The sequence below is a fragment of the Acinonyx jubatus genome, chromosome C2 (genome assembly GCF_027475565.1).
Source record: "Acinonyx jubatus isolate Ajub_Pintada_27869175 chromosome C2, VMU_Ajub_asm_v1.0, whole genome shotgun sequence".
Classification (NCBI taxonomy): Eukaryota; Metazoa; Chordata; class Mammalia; order Carnivora; family Felidae; genus Acinonyx; species Acinonyx jubatus.
The window spans coordinates 124,825,985-124,842,003 of NC_069384.1; the positions used below are offsets into that span (position 1 = coordinate 124,825,985).

The following is a 16,019-nucleotide window of genomic DNA, read 5'->3' on the forward strand; positions in this document are numbered from 1 at the left end:
AGACAGTCTCTTCAGCAAAATGGTGCTGGGAAAACTGGACAGCGACACGCAGAAAAATGAACCTGGATCACTTTCTTACACAATACACAAAAATAAACTCAAAATAGAGAAAGACCTAAACAAAAGACAGGAAGCCATCAAAATCCTAGCAAATACCTCTTTGACCTAAGAGGCAGCAACTTCCCACTCAACATGACTCCAGAGGCAAGGGAAACAAAAGCAATTAACTACTGGGACATCATCAAGATAAAAAGCTTCTGCATGGCAAAGGAAACAATCAGCAAAACTAAAAGGTGATGGAATGGGAGAAGATACTTGCAAATGATATATCAAATAAAGGGTGAGTATCCCAAATCTATAAAGAACTTACCAAATTCAACACCCAAAAAAAAAAAAAACCCAGTGAAAAAATGGGCAAAAGACATGAATGGACACTTCTCCAAAGACACCAGATGGCTGACACATGAAAAGACGCTCAACATCACTCATCATTAGGGAAACAGAAATCAAAACCACAATGAGATACCACCTCACACCTGGCTAAATTGAACAAGTCAGGCAACAACAGATGTTGGCAAGGATGCAGAGAAAGAGGAACCCATTTGCACTGTTGGTAGGAATGCAAACTGGTGCAGCCACTCTGGAAAACAGTATGGAGGTTCCTCAAAAATGAGATATAGAACTAACCTATGACCCAACAATTGCACTACTAGGTATTTATCCAAAGGATATAGGAGTGCTGTTTTCAAGGGGCACATGCACCTCAATGTTTATAGCAGCACTACTGACAACAGCCAAAGTATGTAAAGTGCCCAAATGTCCATCAACTGATGAATGGATGAAGAAGATGTGGGGTGTGTGTGTGTGTGTATACATACACACATATACATACATACAATGGAATATTACTCAGCAATCAAAAAGAACGAAATCTTGCCATTTGCAACAATGTGGATGGAACTACAGTGTACTTTGCTAAGTGAAATTAGTCAGAGAAAGACAAATATTATATTACTTCACTCATGTGGAATTTAAGATACTAAACAGATGAAAATAAGGGAAGGGAAGCAAAAATAATATAAACACAGGGAGGCAGACAAAACATTAAGAGACTCCAATACACAGAACAAACTGAGGGTTGTTGGAGGGGTTTTGGTTGGGGGGATGTGGCTAAATGGACAGGGGGCATTGAGGAGGGCACTTGTTGGGATGAGCACTGGGTGTTATATGTAAGTGATAAATCACTGGATTCTACTCCTGAAATCATTATTGCACTATATGCTAACTAGTATATAAATTAAAAAAATAATAAAAGAAAATAAACTTAAAAAAAAGAGTGTCAAAGAGAAAAATCAAGTGAAACAGGAAAATAGCCTGAGACACACTGAAGTGAAAACACAACAGGGAAGAAAAATCCCAAATAACATAACTTTATACCTTAAGGAAAAAAGAAGAACCAACTAAATCCAAAGTTAGCAGAGATCAGCACAGAGATACATGAAAAATAGAAAAGCAAGATATAGATAGATATATACACACACTCCTCAAGGGAACCAAAAGTTGATTTTTCAAAAAGACTGGTAAAAATGACATATCTTTTGCTAGGTGGACTAAGAAAAAGGGACTCAAATTACTAAAATAAGAAATGAAAATGGGGACGTTACTACCAATTTTACAAGAAATAAAAATAAACACATACATACACACATACATACATAAGAGCCCTATGAACAATTCTACACCACATTGGATAACCTAGATGAAATGGACAATTCCTGGAAACAACTTACCAAGACTAAATCAATAACAAATGGCTTCACTAGTGAATTCTACCAAACATTTCAAGAAGGATTAAAACCAATCCCTCTCAAATACTTCCAAAATAATTAAAGTAAATGGAACACTTCTTAAGGCCCAGCATTACCTTAATACCAAAGCCAAAGACACTACAAAAACAAACTACAAATCAACATCCCATAGAAATATTGATGCAAAACTACTCAAAATAATGACAAACCTAACTCGACATTTTAAAAGAATTATACAAGACCAGAATTTTTTCCTGACATGCCACTGCGTAAAACAGCATGATTTTTCCTAAAAATATTAAAGAGAAATAACATTTGATCCAGTAATTCCACTCCTAGGTGTATGCCCCAAAAAACAAACACAGGGATTCAAAGAAATGTTTGTACACCAACATTTGTTGCAGTATTATGTGCAACAGTCAAAAGACGGAAACAGCTCAAGTGTTCACTGACCAATGAATGGATATACAAATGTGGTGTATCATACAAAAGAACACTAATAAGCCTTAAAAAGGAAGGCTGATAAAAACTAAAAGGCAACCGACAGAATGGGAGAGGATATTTCCAAGTGACATATCAGATAAAGGGTTAGTATCCAAAATCTATAAAGAACTTAGCAAACTCAACACCCAAAAAACAAATAATCCAGTGAAGAAATGGGCAAAAGACATGAATAGACACTTCTCTAAAGAAGACATGCAGATGGCCAACAGACATATGAAAGAATGCTCAACATCACTCATCATCAGGGAAATACAAATCAAAACCACAATGAGATACCACCTTACACCTGTCAGATGGTAAACATTAACAACTCAGGCAACAACAGATGTTGGAGAGGATGTGGAGAAAGAGGATCTCTTTTGCACTGCTGGTGGAAATGCAAACTGGTGTAGCCACTCTGGAAAACAGTATGGAGGTTCCTCAAAAAATTAAAAACATAATTACCCTACGACACAGCAATTGCACTACTAGGTATTTATCCAAGGGATACAGGTGTGCTGTTTCAAAGGGACACATGCACTCCAATGTTTATAGCAGCACTATCAACAATAGCCAAAGTATGCAAAGAGCCCAAATGTCCATTGATGGATGAATGGATAAAGAAGATGTGGTATATATATACAATGAAGTATTACTTGGCAATCAAAAAGAATGAAATCTTGCCATGTGCAACTATGTGGATGGAACTAGAAGGTATTATGTTAAACAAAAGTAATCAGAGAAAGACAAAAATCATATGACTTCACTCATATGAGGACTTTAAGAGACAAAACAGATGAACATAAGGGAAGGGAAACAAAAATAATATAAGAACAAGGAGGGGGACAAAACATAAGAGACTCTTAAATATGGAGAACAGAGGGTTACTGGAGGGATGGGGGGGGGATGGGCTAAATGGGTAAGGAACATTAAGGAATCTACTCCTGAAATCATTGTTGCACTATACGCTAACTAATTTGGATGTAAATTAAAAAAAAAAATTTTTTTTAAAAGGAAGGCTGATAAATGTTACAACATGGATGAACTCTGAAGACATTATGCTAACTGAAATAAGCCAGTCACAAACAGACAAATGACATATGATTCCACAAATTCACAGAGACAGAATGGTACTAGGAGTAGCAGGTAATGGTAAGCTAGTGTTTAGTAAGTACAAAGTTCCAGTTGGGATAGATGAAAAAATTCTGGAGATAGATGGTGGTGATGGTTGCACAAAAATGTGATTGCACCTAATGCAACAGAAATGTAACTGAAATTTACCACTGTAAACTTTTTTGTGTATTTTACCACAATTCTTTTGAAGTACTGTGTCAGTGTTAAACTCCTTGAATAACTGGTTGTGTAAGAAAATATCCTAATTCTTAAGAATTATATACCAAAGCATTAAGCAATAAAGAGACATGATATGTACCACCCACTCACAAATGGTTAAGAATTCTAGGGTACCTGAGTGGCTCAGTCAGTTAAGCATCTGACTCTTGGATTTTGGCTCAGGTCATAATCTCACAGTCTTGAGATCAAGTCCCTCATCAGGTTTCGTGTTAGGCATGGAGCCTGCTTAATTAAGATTCTCTCTTACCCTCTTCCTCTGCCCTTCCCCCACTCACACTCTAAAACACACACACACACACACACACACACACACACACACACACACACACACACACACGGTTAAGAATTCTGCAAGTATGAATTTTAAAATAAAGACTTTTCAAAAAATCTGTTCAAAAGCTAGCATTAAGAGGAGGAAAATTGCAAAATCACAGCATGGGAGAAGACAGGTACAACACAACTGATAAAGAACTTATATCCAGAACATACAAAGTACTCCTAAAAATAAGAAAAAAAAAACAAAAAACACAATTTTTAAAATGGGCAAGATAGGGGTGCCTAGGTGGCTCAGTCAGTTAAGCATCCAACTTCGGCTCAGGTCATGATCTCACAGTTCGTGAGTTCGAGACCCGCTTCAGACTCTCCACTGACGGCTCAGAGCCTGAAGCCTGCTTCAGATTCTTGTCTCCCTCTCTCTCTGCCCCTTACCTGCTTGTGTGCTCCCTCGTTCTCTCTCAAAAATAAACATTAAAAAAATTTAAATGGGCAAAATAGATGAACAGGCATGCCACAAAAGAAGAAACATGAGAAGGTGCTAAACCTCATTAGTCATGGAAATGCAATGAGAAATCACACCACATGCAAACTGGCATAATTATATTAATAAAGGTGCTGGCAAGGATGTGGAACAAGTGAAATTCTCAAACATTACAAAGAGAATGTAAACTGCTGCAACCTCTTTACAGAAGAGTCAGGCATTACCTAAAAAAGTTGAAGGTATGTACATCCTATGACATAACTGTGCCCTTGAGAACCTCAAATCGAGATACAACTATAAGAATGCTTATATCAGCATCAATGGCAACGGCAGAAGTCTTTAAACACAAATGGTAGTAGAATGAATAAGTTAATATACTATGGAGCTATTAAAATGTATGAACTACATTTACGAAGAATATGGATAACTCTTAAAGCCAACGAGTCACAGCCATATACAAAAGAATGAACGAAAGAATGAATATCCTTTCACCTTACATGAAGGTCAAAATAAGCAACACTAAACCATGATTTTTAACTGTAAATCAAGGCAAATAAAAAAATTACCATAAAAGTTGAGGTAATAACTCTGGACAGGATGAATGGAGGCAATAATGATCAATAAAGGTAATGGGAGCAGGACTCTGGCGACCATTTCTTGATCTCAGTGTTATTTATGTGGATTTGTACTTTGAAATTGCTGAACTGTACATATTTCACGTACCTCGCTAAGTATGAGACAATTAACAATGCTCAAAATTTTTTAAATTAAACAGGTGAGGAGGCAAAGAAGAATCAGGGAGACCAGTTAGAACGATTCTGCAATAATCCAGATGGGATGCTTGAATCTAAACAGCAGCAGTGTAAATAGTAAGAAGTACACAACAATCTGATTACAAATTACATCCTAAAGTAGAGAGACTACGATTTCGAACTGAACTTAGCTTGCGACAGAAAAGGCAGAGTTAAAATACTGCAATGTTTTGTTTTTTTTTTTTACCTGAGCCAGTGGAAGGCCATTTACTGAGATGAGGAAGGCTGTCAGAGAACACTTTGGAGGAGGCTTGTTAGAGACCAAAACCCATCAAGTTTGAGACACCACTAACGTCCAAATGGAAACACTGGTAAGCAACTGAGTATGTAATTCTAGAGTTCAGGAGTGTTTCATTCCTGAAGACACAGTTAGGAGAGTTGTCAGCATAGAGATGGATATTTAAAGTCTTAAGATGGGGGGCGCCTGGGTGGCGCAGTCGGTTAAGCGTCCGACTTCAGCCAGGTCACGATCTCGCGGTCCGTGAGTTCGAGCCCCGCGTCAGGCTCTGGGCTGATGGCTCAGAGGCTGGAGCCTGTTTCCGATTCTGTGTCTCCCTCTCTCTCTGCCCCTCCCCCATTCATGCTCTGTCTCTCTCTGTCCCAAAAAAAATAAATGTTGAAAAATTAAAAATTAAAAAAATAAAGTCTTAAGATGGGATAAGATCACCAAGAGAATGAGAGAAGAGACAGAGGAAGAAAACCAAAAGACCATGGTACTTTGATGTTTCAGAGGAAGGAGTGATTAGCTAGGTCAAACGCTAAAAAGTCAAGTAAGATGATGACTGAGAAATGTCAAATGGATTTAGTAATGCAGGAATCTCTGGGGTCTCTGATACAAAAAATTGACATCATGGGTGACCCTGAATAGAGTAATATCCATTTCATCATAAACTAGCTATCCAAGTATACTCAGATCTATTTCTCAAATCTGTTCCTCTGGTCTACTTACTTACAAGTTGATTAAACAGTTATTTTCACTCTATATTTTATTACCTGGCAGGGCTAGCCTTTCATTACACTTCTTTCATGGACTGTCTAGTCCTTTAAGAAAAAACAAAAAAAAAACCAATCTGTTAGCATTTTTACTGTAGTCGCATTAAATACATGACATACTTAACATACAGAATAGTTAAGACCAGATGATCAGTTATCGAGGACAAAAGAAGGCTGATGGCACCAATATGCAGACATTAAAGAAAGTTCTGCAAGTAGAGGATGGGAGTGCTTATGATAGCAACACATAACTGAGAAAGCATACAAAAAAAATCCAGAAATCAGTATCATTTCTATACACTAATAAAATATCTGAAAAAGAAAGCTAGCACATCCACAACAGCATCAAACATAAAAAAATATTGGAAATAAATTTAACCAGGATGCTTGGGTGGCTCAGCTGGTTAAGCATCCGACTCCGGCTCAGGTCATGATCTCGCAGTTCATGGGTTCAAGCCTGTCGTTGGACTCTGTCTCACAGCTCAGAGCCTGGAGCCTGCTTCAGGTTATGTGTCTCCCTCTGCCCCTCCCCCACTCACACTCCATCTCTCTCTCTCTCTCAAAAAATGAATAAATGTTTAAAAAAAAAAAGAAAGAAAATTTAACCACAGAAGTGAAAGATCTAAGCACTGAAAACTCTAAGACTTTGGTGAAAGACACAGAAGAGAACACAAATAAATGGAAGAGATCTCAGGTTCATGGATAAGAATACTGTTAAAATGTCCATTCTACCCAAAGCCCTCTATAGATTCAATGCAATTCCTCTGAAAATTCCAGGGACATTTTTGACAAATAGAAAAAAAACATCTAAAGTTTGCATGGAACCAAAGACCCAGAACACCCAAAGCAATCCTGACAAAGAAGAATAAAGCTGGAGACACCACACTTTTTTTTTTTAATCTTTATTTTTGAAAGAGAGAGAGAGAGAGAGAGAGAGACAGATGCAAGTAGGGGAGGTACAGACAGAGAGGGAGACACAGAATCTGAAGCAGGCTCTAGGCTCTGAGCTGTGAGCACAGAGCCCGACGTGGGGCTGGAAACCACAAACCACAAGATCATGACTTGAGCTGAAGTTGGACACTTAACTGACTGAGCCACCCAGACGCCCCTGGAGGCACCATACTTTCTGATTCCAATCTATAATGCAAAGTTACAATAATAAAAACAGTATGGTAATAGCATAAAAACAGACATACAGACCAACAGAACAGAATCAAGAGCCCAGAAGTAAATCCTCATATATAATGCCAACTAATATTGACAAGGGAGCCAAGAATACTCAATGAGGAAAAGACATTTCTTCAATAAATGATTTTGGGAATACGGGGTAAGTACAGGCAGAAGAATGCAATCAGACCCATATATTCGACTGCTCACAAAAAATAACTCAAAATGGATTAACGACTTAAAGACCTGAAACCATAAAACTCTTAGAAGAAAACATAGGGAAAATGCTCCTGGATACTGATCTTGGCAACAATTTTATGGATAGTACAGCAAAAGCAGAAACAACAAAAGCAAAAATTAATAAGCAGAACATCAAACTAAAAAGTTTCTGCACAGCAAAAGAAAATCAACAAAATGAGGGGCGCCTGGGTGGCTCATTCGGTTAAGTGTCCGACTTCGGCTCAGGTCATCATCTCACAGTCTGTGAGTTCAAGCCCCACGTCGGGCTCTGTGCTGATAGCTCAGAGCCTGGAGCCCATTTCAGATTCTGTGTCTCCCTCTCTCTCTCTGCCCCTCCCCTGTTCATGCTCTGTCTCTCTCTGTCTCAAAAATAAATAAACATTAAAAAAATTAAAAAAAAAAAAAAGAAAATCAACAAAATGAAAAGGCCACCTACTGAATGGGAGAAAATATTTGCAAACCATGTATGTGAAAAGGGGTTAATATCAAAAACAGTTAAAGAATACCTATAACTCAATAAAAACAACAAAAATCAAAAATGAAAACTATGTGAGGTGAAGAATGTGTTAACTAACCTTACTGTGATAAACACTTCACAATATATGCATGTATCAAGCTATCACAATGTACACTTTAAACTTACAGTGTTATATGACAACTGTATCAATAAAGCTAGAAAAAAAATTTTAATGAACAGAAGATCTCAACATTTTTCCAAAGAAGACATACAAAAGGTCAACAAGCATATGAAAAGATACCCAACATCACTAATCATCAGGGAAATGTAAATCAAAACCAAAAAGAGGTATTGCCTCAACCTGTTAGAATGGCTATTATGGAAAAGACAAGAAATAACTGTTGGCAAAAATGTGGAGAATAGGGAACACTTGTGCACTGCTGGCGGGAATGTAAATGGATACTGCCACTATGGAAAAACAGCAGGGAGGTCCCTCAAAAAATTAAAAATACAATTATTATATGATCCAACATTTCCACTTTTGGGTATATATCCAAAGGAAACCATCAGCAAAACTACAAGACAACCTACTAAATGGAAAAAGATATTTGCAAACAACATATCTGATGAAGGGTTACTAAAGAACTGATACAACTGAACACCCTAAGAACAATATAATCAAAAGATGGGCAGGAGACATGAACAGATAGTTCTCCAAAGACTACATCCAGAGGACCAACAGACACATGAAAAGATGCTCAACATCACTCATCATCAGGGGAATGCAAATCAAAATTACTACAATGAGACCTTACATTAAAGGATGTAGAGAAAAAGAAACCCTCGTGCATTGTTGGTGGGAATGCAAACTGGTGCAGCCACTGTGGAAAACAGTATAGAGGTTCCTCAAAAATTTTTTCAAAAAACTATCCCATGATCCAGTAATCATACTATCAAAGAATATGAAAACACTAATTCAAAGGGATACATAACCCCTGTGTTTATTGCAGTATAATTTACAATAGCCACATTGTTGAAGCAACCCAAATGTCCACTGACTGATGAATGGATAAAGAAGATGCAGTGTGTGTGTGTGCATGCGTGCATTCATGTGTGTGTATGTGTGTGTATATATATGTATGTGTATGTGTATATGTATATATATGTATATATATACTATGAAATATTATTCAGCCATCAAAAAGAATGAAATCTTACTATTTGCAAGAGCTAGAGAGTACAATGCTAAGAGAAATAAATCAGTCAGAGAAAGACAAACACCATATGATTTTACTCACAGGTGGAATTTAAGAAACAAAATGAACAAAGAAAAAAAAAGACAAACCAAACACAGACTCTTAACTATAAAGAACAGATGGTTACCAGAGGAAGGTGGGTGGGGGGATAGGTGAAATAGGTGAAGGGAATTAATAGTACACTCATCATGATGAACAATGAATAATATAAGGAATTACTGAATCACTGTATTGTATACTCAAAACTAAGATAACACTGTATGTTGACTACAATGGAATTAAAATTTTATTTTATTATTTTGAAAGAGAGAGCGTGTGTGCCTGGGGTAGGGTCATGGGGTGGGGGGAAGGGGTGGGTAGGAGAATCCCAAGCAGGCTCCACACCCAGTGCAGAGCCCAACATGGAACTCAATCCCACGATGATGAGACAATGAGCTGAACAGAAATCAAGAGTTGGATGCTTAACCAACTGACCCACCCAGGTACCCCCGGAATTAAAATTTTTTTTAAAAAGGAAATGAAATAAGCACCTCAAAGAGATATTATTTGCACTCCAATGTTCACTGTAGCATTACTACAATAGCTAAGATACAGAAACAACCTAAGTGTCCAAAAACAGATAAATGAAGAAAATAAGAAACGCACATTATTCAGCCATGAGAAAAAAGGAAATCCTGCCAATCTGTGACATGGATGGACCTTGAGAGCATTTCACTCATAGCTTATTATTATTAGCCATGTATAAATGCATATGCTAAATGAAATAAAACCAGAAAGAGACAGACAATGTATGATCTCACCTATGTGTGGAATCTAAAAAGCTGAACTCCTAGGGGTGCCTGGGTGACTCAGTTGGTTAAATGTCTGACTCTTGATTTTGGCTCAGGTCATGATCTCACGGTTTGTGAGATCCCACACTGGACTCGGCACTGACAGCAAAGAGCCTGCTTGGGAATCTCTCTCTTTTTCCTCTCTCTGCCCCTCCCCTGCTCGCTCACCTGAGTGCCCTATCTCTAAATAAATAAATAAACAAACAAATATTCTTTAAAAAGAAGCAAAAAATCTGGATTCCTAGAAACAGAGTAGAATGGTAGTTACCAGCAGCTGGTGACTGGGGGAATGGGGAGGGAGGTACTGGTGAAAGTTATAAACTTGCAATTATAAGGTGAGTACGTTCTGGAGATGTCACATACGCGCAGAGTGACTCTTACTGTTAATACTGTATTATACACTTGATAATTGCTACGAGAGTAGATCTTAAATGTTCTCACCATAGAAAAGAAATGGTAATTATTTGAGGTGATGGAGGTGTTAGCTAAGTAACACTACAATGGTAATTATTTTTGCAAAATATCAGTTTATCAAATCAACACATCATACACCTTAAACTTATACAATGTTATATGTTAATCATCTCTCAATAAAGCTGGAAAATAACCACAAAGAAAGAGGGAGAAAGCCATGTAGAATGAAACCCAGCATATACAGTGAATGGAATAGCATGAGATGACAAGGGACACCAAGACAGCCAGAGAGGGGAGAGGAGAGGCCAGAGACAACAGAGTAGAAGCAAAGGGAAAGAATGTTGCTAACACATGGAGGGAAATGCATGCTAAAGATCACTTACAGTGACACAGAAATCACTGATGACCTTTAAAAAAACAGGTTTAGTGGAGTGAGGGGACACAGCCAAATTGGAATGTGTTAAGGAAAGTGGGAAGATAGGAATAGGGCAATAGCCACAGGGAGATACAGACTAGGGGAGGACTTTTGTGTTAGTTTTTGAGATAAGAAATACCTGAACATGAGTTAGTTCTGATGGGAGGATCCAGTACAAAGGGAGAGGCTGAAAACAGTAGATGAAAGAGAACAAACAGAAGTCTGGCTACTGAAAAAGTGTGAGGAGTCTTATTACACAATGTGCATGAATGTAGGGAGAGCAGGAGAGAATGTCCTTAGCCAAAAGAATTGACACCTCTGTTCCTGGCAGGGAGAAGAAGGCTGGGTTAGCTCAGATAGGTATTGTATATATTGACTGAGTGGGCAAAGTATAGGGAATTCTGCTTTGTTCAGGAAGAGAAGTGGTCATCTTCATTGTTAAAACCACCTCTGTTGAACATACAGATTGCTTTCAATCCATCAAGAAAAACAGAATATCTGGATCAAAGGTTCAAAACTTGTCAATTCCTACTGCCAAACTACCCTTGAGAAAAAAAGTGTTCCTTATTTACATTCCCTCATTTACATTGTTCTCCTCATACTAGAAGACTAGCTTTTCTCCCCATCCTACTCCCAATCAGTCTTGGAATTTATTTGCTCATTACTGTTAAATGTATTTTATAAAGAAAAACTAATTTTTTAAAAATGTTATCAAGTTCAAGTATAATGCAAGTTCTTGTATAAATGCAAGTAGGCCTGATTTAAAATTAGAAATATCTTGATAAACCACTAGCCAGTTTGGTCAAAAAGAAAAAGGAAAGGACCCAAATAAATAAAATCAAGAGTGAAAGAGGAGAGATCACAACCAACACAGCAGATATGCAAACAATACTATTGTGAATACTATGAGCAACTATATGCCAATAAAATGGGCAATCTGGAAGAAATGGACAAATTCCTAGAAACATATACACTACCAAAAGTGAAACAGGAAGAAATAGAAAACTTGAACAGACCCATAACCAGTAAAGAAATTGAATTAGAAATCAAAAATCTCCCAAAAAACAAGAGTCCAGGGCCCGATGGCTTTCCAGGGGAATTCTACGGAACATTTAAAGAAGAGTTAACATCTATTCTTTTGAAGCTGTTCCAAAAAATAGAAATGGAAGGAAAACTTCCAAATTCTTTCTATGAAGCCAGCATTACCTTGATTCCAAAACCAGACAGAGACCCCACTAAAAAGAACTATAGACCAATTTCCCTGATGAACACGGATGCAAAAATCCTCAACAAGATATTAGCCAAATGGCTCCAACAATACATTAAAAAAATTATTCACCAGGACCAAGTGGGATTTATACCTGGAATGAAGGGCTGGTTCAATATCTGCAAAACAATTAACATGATTCATCACATCAATTAAAAAAGGACAAGAACCATATGACCCTCTCAATAGATGCAGAGAAAGCATTTGACAAAATACAGCATCCTTTCTTGATCAAAACCCACAAGAAAGTAGGGATAGAAGGATCATACCTCGAGATCATAAAAGCTATATATGAACGACCCAACATTAAATCATCCTCAATGAGGAAAAACTGAGAGCTTTCCCCCTAAGGTCAGGAACAAGACAGGGATGTCTACTCTCGCCACTGTTATTCAACATAGTATTGGAAGTCTTAGCCTCTGCAATCAGACAACACAAAGAAATAAAAGGCATCCAAATCAGCCAGGAGGAGGTCAAACTTTCACTCTTCCCATTTGACACAATACTGTATATGGAAAACCCTAAAGATTCCACCAAACAACTGCTAGAACTGATTCATGAATTCAGCAAAGTTGCAGGATATAAAATCAATGCACAGAAATCGGTTTCATTCCTATTCACCAACAATGAAACAACAGAAAGAGAAATCAAGGAATCAATCCCATTTACAATTGCACCAAAACCCATAAAATACCTAGGAATAAATCTAACCAAAGAGGTGAAAAATCTACACACTGAAAACTATAGGAAGCTTATGAAAAACTTGAAGACACCAAAAAATGGAAAAATATTCCATGCTCCTGGATAGGAAGAACAAATATTGTTAAAATGTCGATACTACCCAAAGCAATCTACACATTCATTGCAATCCCTATCAAAATTAAACCAGCATTCTGCACAGAACTAGAACAAATAATCCTAAAATTTGTATGGAACCAGAAAAGACCCCGAATAGCCAAAGCAATCTTGAAAAAGAAAACCAAAGCAGGAGGCATCACAATCCCAGACTTCAACCTATACTACAAAGCTGTAACTATCAAGACAGTATGGTACTGACACAAGAACAGACACTCAGATCAGTGGAACAGAATAGAGAACCCAGAAATGGACCCACAAACGTATGGCCAACTCATCTTTGACAAAGCAGGAAAGAATATCCAATGGAATAAAGACAGTCTCTTCAGCAAGTGGTGCTGGGAAAACTGGACAGCGACATGCAGAAGAATGAACCTGGACCACTTTCTTACACCATACACAAAACTAAACTCAAAATGGATGAAAGACCTAAATGTAAGACAGGAAGCCATCAAAATCCTAGAGGAGAAAGCAGGCAAAAACCTCTTTGACCTTGGCCGCAGCAACTTCTTACTCAACACGTCTCCGGAGGCAAGGGAAACAAAAGCAAAAATGAATGACTGGGACCTCATCAAAATAAAAAGCTTCTGCACAGCCAAGAAAACAACCAGCAAAACTAAAAGGTAATCGACAGAATGGGAGAAGATATTTGCAAATGACATATCAGATAAAGGGTTAGTATCCAAAATCTATAAAGAACTTATCAAACTCAACACCCAAAAAACAGATAATCCAGTGAAGAAATGGGCAAAAGACATGAATAGACACTTCTCCAAGGAAGACATTCAGATGGCCGACATTTGAAAAAATGTTCAACATCACTCGTCATCAGGGAAATACAAATCAAAATCACAATGAGATACCACCTCACACCTGACATAGTGGCTAACATTAACAACTCAGGCAACAACAGATGTTGATGAGGATGCGGAGAATGAGATCTCTTTTGCATTGTTGGTGGGAATGCAAGCTAGTGCAGCCACTCTAGAAAATGGTATGGAGGTTCCTCAAAAAACTAAAAATAGAACTACCCTACGACCCAGCAATTGCACTACTAGGTATTTTCCAAGGGATACAGGTGTGCTGTTTCAAAGGGACACATGCACCCCCATGTTTATAGCAACAGTATCAACAATAGCCAAAGCATGGAAAGAGCTCAGATGTCCATTGATGGATGAATGGATAAAGAAGATGTGGTGCGTGTGTGTGTATATATATATATATGCGTGTGTGTGTGTGTATATATATATATATATATATATATACATACACACACACACACCACATATTTATATACATGTATATATACATACACACACACACACACACACACACACACAATGGATTATTACTCGGCAATCAAAAAGAATAAAAACTTGCCATTTGCAACTATGTGGATGGAACTCGAGGGCATTATGCTAAGCGAAATTAGTCCATCAGAGAAAGACAAATATCATATGACTTTACTCATATGAGGACTTTAAGAGACAAAACAGATGAATATAATGGAAGGGAAACAAAAGTAATATAAAAACAGGGAGGGGGACAAAACAGAAGAGACTTATAAATATGGAGAACAGAGGGTTACCGGAGGGGTTGTGGGAGGGGGGATGGGCTAAATGGGTAAGGGGCATTAAGGAATCTACTCCTAAATCATTGTTGCACTATATGCTAACTAATTTGGATGTAATTTTAAGAAAATAAAATTAAAAATTTTTTTTCAAAAAAATAAGTAAAATAAAATTAAAAATATCATTCCATAAAAATTATGTACTAAAGATATGCACCTCTCAAAATGAAGTTAGAAATCAGATTTACCATTACGATTATAAACAGTATGTAATGAAATGGCAAAAAGCTGAAAAAATAAAGGTAGGACATAAGAAACAACTTCCCAATAGATTACAGGAAAGCCTACCATGAGAAACTTCTTAAAAGGATTCAGTAAACAATCATCTGTCTGGGCAGATAGGATCCTTTGATTCCTTGGAAATCATTTGCATTTCAAATCAACAAGTAAAATCACCCACCAATGAAGTACACAAACACATTCTGCCACAGAAGCCCCATAAGCTACAGATTTCATGCCAAAACCTTCTCTCCACTAACATCTTATCATTACTATGCTGAAAGCCAATGACAATGCAGATAACCCAGATCTAGGTCAGGGATTCTTTTTACTGCAGGTGAGTTACTGAACAACTCTCAAAGGGCAGGAGAAACAGGCCCTTCCTTCTTACCTTTACCATGAACGTAAAGTCTGTTAGAGCTGGGGAATACACGGCCCCACCAGCACATGGGCCCATGATTAGAGAAATCTGAGGGACGACTCCAGATGCCATGACGTTCCTCTGCCAAAAGAGAAAGACAAGGCATCTTGTTACAGAGGTGTTCATTGCACTAACTGCAGAAAAATAAAGGCAATAATAAAATTACATTTGGCTTTTAGTCACAGAAATTCTATCCTGGAGGCAAGAGACCTAATCAGTACAGTTTCTTCCAGAATTATATATGTGCAATTTCTCCACATAACAGGTGGGATTATTGGCATATTAATTTCTGGGGCAAATACCCTCTCTCCCCTCCCTGACAGTAGTTTCCCAAAAGCTCCATCAGGACATGAGCTCGGAGTGACTCCCATCAATTTCACCCCAGCCCCAAACACACCTCAAGCCCAGCATCCCTACCTTCACAAAGCTGGCTGAAAAAATGAATGAAAGCCTTAGGCAGGATGTACAGAGCCAACACTTACCCTGGAGCCATGACCTCTAGTTGGAGTCCCTTCACACCAACCACAAAGGGTACCCAGCAGTTACAAGGCAAGGTTAAGAAGCAGGTGCAACTTTACTCTCTGTCTTCAATGTCTGCCCACCTCTAGACAGGGTATATGGAGAAAGGGAGGCAGCTGAAGC

The 16,019-nt window shown here is 37.8% G+C and overlaps 1 protein-coding gene across 3 annotated transcripts in view; it reads right to left on the reverse strand.

The window, feature by feature from the left end:
- Positions 1–16,019, reverse strand: part of PCCB (propionyl-CoA carboxylase subunit beta) — a 96,922-nt gene that overhangs the window by 44,731 nt on the left and 36,172 nt on the right. For all 3 annotated transcript variants that reach the window (XM_015074286.3, XM_027061796.2, XM_015074295.3), the window contains one exon: positions 15,348–15,458. In XM_015074286.3, the coding sequence (XP_014929772.2) occupies positions 15,348–15,458 (111 nt within the window). The remainder of the gene's footprint in view (positions 1–15,347; positions 15,459–16,019) is intronic.